Below are 2,261 nucleotides of genomic sequence, written 5' to 3' on the forward strand. Positions count from 1 at the left end.
AACATAAAAACCATAATCATAGTTTAATCAATAAGTTTATGCATAGTAATTTATGTACTAGAAAGTAATATGACTTACATGAAGTGCATTGGACTTGATAGAATCAATTGAGGATGATGTTGTTGACATATGCATAACGCTTTAGGGGATTGGAAGTGTCATTCTTGGAGCAATATTCAGAGAACAACTTGTACAATTTTCTTTAATCTTCTCTAACTTTGCTTCCCAAGTTAGAGGATCTATCTTCTAAAAGCAATAGCCCAATGTTTCCAACTTCATCCTTGGGTCTAAAATTGCCCCAAATGCAAGGATAGTGCTATATTCATCCCAGTATTTATCAAACTTTACCAACATCCTTTCAGCCATATCTATGATAACTTCTTCTTCATCTTTTAAGCTTTCCAGTAAATGGGTTTGGATGGTCCACACTTGTAAAAAGTACAAGTTTGATGTAGGGTAGCATGTGGCAGAAATCATATTTGTGATCTCATAAAAGGGCATTAAGAAAACACAGATTTTTTTCACTCTTTTCCATTTCTCATCACACAGACAATACTTATAATTCTCATCAACCAAGTGCAAACTTCCAAACACTCGTTTATATTTGAGGGCACTTTCAAGCATAAAAGAAGTAGAGTTCCACCTTGTAGGAACATCCATACACAAAGCAGTTTTTGCATCAATGTCCCCTAATTTTTCAATGCATTGTTTAAACTTCATCATCCTACTTTCAGAACCCTTTACATACTTTATGCTCTCCCTAATATGATCTAATGAATCACCAAGAGCTTTTAGTCCTTCTTGCACAATCAAGTTAAGAATGTGTGCACAACAACAAATATGCATAAACTCACCATCACATACCAAAGAATTTTGCTAAAGAAGCTCACTTTTTAAAGTTCTAATCAGAACATCATTAGTAGATGCATTATCCAAAGTCAAAGAAAATTTTCTTTTTTCAATTCCCCAATCATGGAAAAATCCATTTATTTTCTTTGACAGCTCAAAGCCAGTGTGAGGTGGAGGGAAGTGGCAAAAGTTCAAAATTGTAGAGCACAATTTCCAATTTGTGTTAACATAATGTGCTGTCAGAACAATATATCCCTCACCAGTTATAGAAGTCCACAAATCGGATGTCAAACAAATCCTATTTCTGATTTTCCTAAACTCCTCCTTTAGCATGTCTTTTTCTTTCATATGTATTTTCATGACATCACTCTTTATTGTATTTCTAGAAACTAAACATGCATCAGGATTGATATAGCTTATCCAAATTCTAAGAGCTTCATACTCAACAAAGTTAAAAGGTAAATTATGTTGGATAATTAAATTGGCACACAACTCACGGCAAACCATTGGATCTATTCTTCTAGCTTTTAACTTTCCTTGCCCATCCACTATCATTTGCCTAACATCTTCAAATTTAAGTTTAGTACATTTCTCCATGTGACGCTTCAGATGAGATGTGCCATAGTTTTTACTACCAATAACATTTTTTGTTGCACCCATTACACTTTTCCCTCTCTTTTCCATCATCACCAGCCCCAATCCTTGTAAAATATTTCCATATATCAGAAGTTCTTGACTTCTCAGTTTTCTTACTACTAGAGGATTCTCTAAGTTTTACACTATCATCCATATCCTCTTCAACCGCATCAACATTCTCAGACTCATTACACACATTTTCAGTTTCATGATCTTTACTTGGAGGAGGACTACTATTAGACTCATGCTCATCCATGATATTAAATCTGGTTCACTAAATCCTAACACAAACAAATCAAATAGAATAACAAAACTCAGTAAAAAAAACACAAACAAGAACCCAAGGATTCAAAATGCATGTAATGAAAATTTAAAGCTCCATGAAATGGTCCATCCAATCATAGGCACATAGACAAGATCTATTATCGTGTTCATACGCAAAGTTACTGACTCTTCTACAATGTTACATCAAACTTACAGCAAAAGGTTAATATTGTTCAAAGTTAGGATGTCAACTGAACTAGATTGCATACATAAAATCATGAGAATTGTGTGAAGATTGAACAAATCAAATTCCGCATTTGTGTTTTAAAATATAACAATTAGAAAATTGAGTTCAAAATCCATGAAAATATGAGTAAAACCTTATGCTGAGAGCACTAAAACGATTACCAAATACAAGTTCATACATTTGTGAAATAGTTTAGAACACTCGAAGTCTGTAAACTGTAGAGTTTCTACATATCCACGGTTCTGACGAACTGAAAAGGTTCATA

General features: G+C 33.6%; 1 protein-coding gene across 1 annotated transcript; it reads right to left on the reverse strand.

The window, feature by feature from the left end:
* Window positions 1-246: 246 nt before the first annotated feature.
* Window positions 247-1,741, reverse strand: LOC114172664 (zinc finger BED domain-containing protein RICESLEEPER 2-like). The gene is made up of 2 exons (XM_028056994.1): window positions 1,540-1,741; window positions 247-797 (listed from the first exon to the last, which is right to left on the reverse strand). Exons 1-2 carry the CDS (start codon window positions 1,739-1,741, stop codon window positions 247-249), a joined length of 753 nt encoding a protein of 250 aa, XP_027912795.1.
* Between the last annotated feature and the right edge of the window lie 520 nt (window positions 1,742-2,261).

Source organism: Vigna unguiculata, unplaced genomic scaffold (genome assembly GCF_004118075.2).
Source record: "Vigna unguiculata cultivar IT97K-499-35 unplaced genomic scaffold, ASM411807v1 contig_669, whole genome shotgun sequence".
NCBI classification, from domain to species: domain Eukaryota; kingdom Viridiplantae; phylum Streptophyta; class Magnoliopsida; order Fabales; family Fabaceae; genus Vigna; species Vigna unguiculata.

What these genes read in the sequence shown, in the direction of transcription:
- LOC114172664 (XM_028056994.1), bottom strand. Translation starts at nt 1,741, where the DNA reads ATGGATGAGCATGAGTCTAATAGTAGTCCTCCTCCAAGTAAAGATCAT. An exon ending in TTTTACAAGGATTGGGGCTG is followed by an intron (nt 798 to 1,539) that starts GTGATGATGGAA and finishes TTGTGCAAGAAG; the next exon opens with GACTAAAAGCTCTTGGTGAT.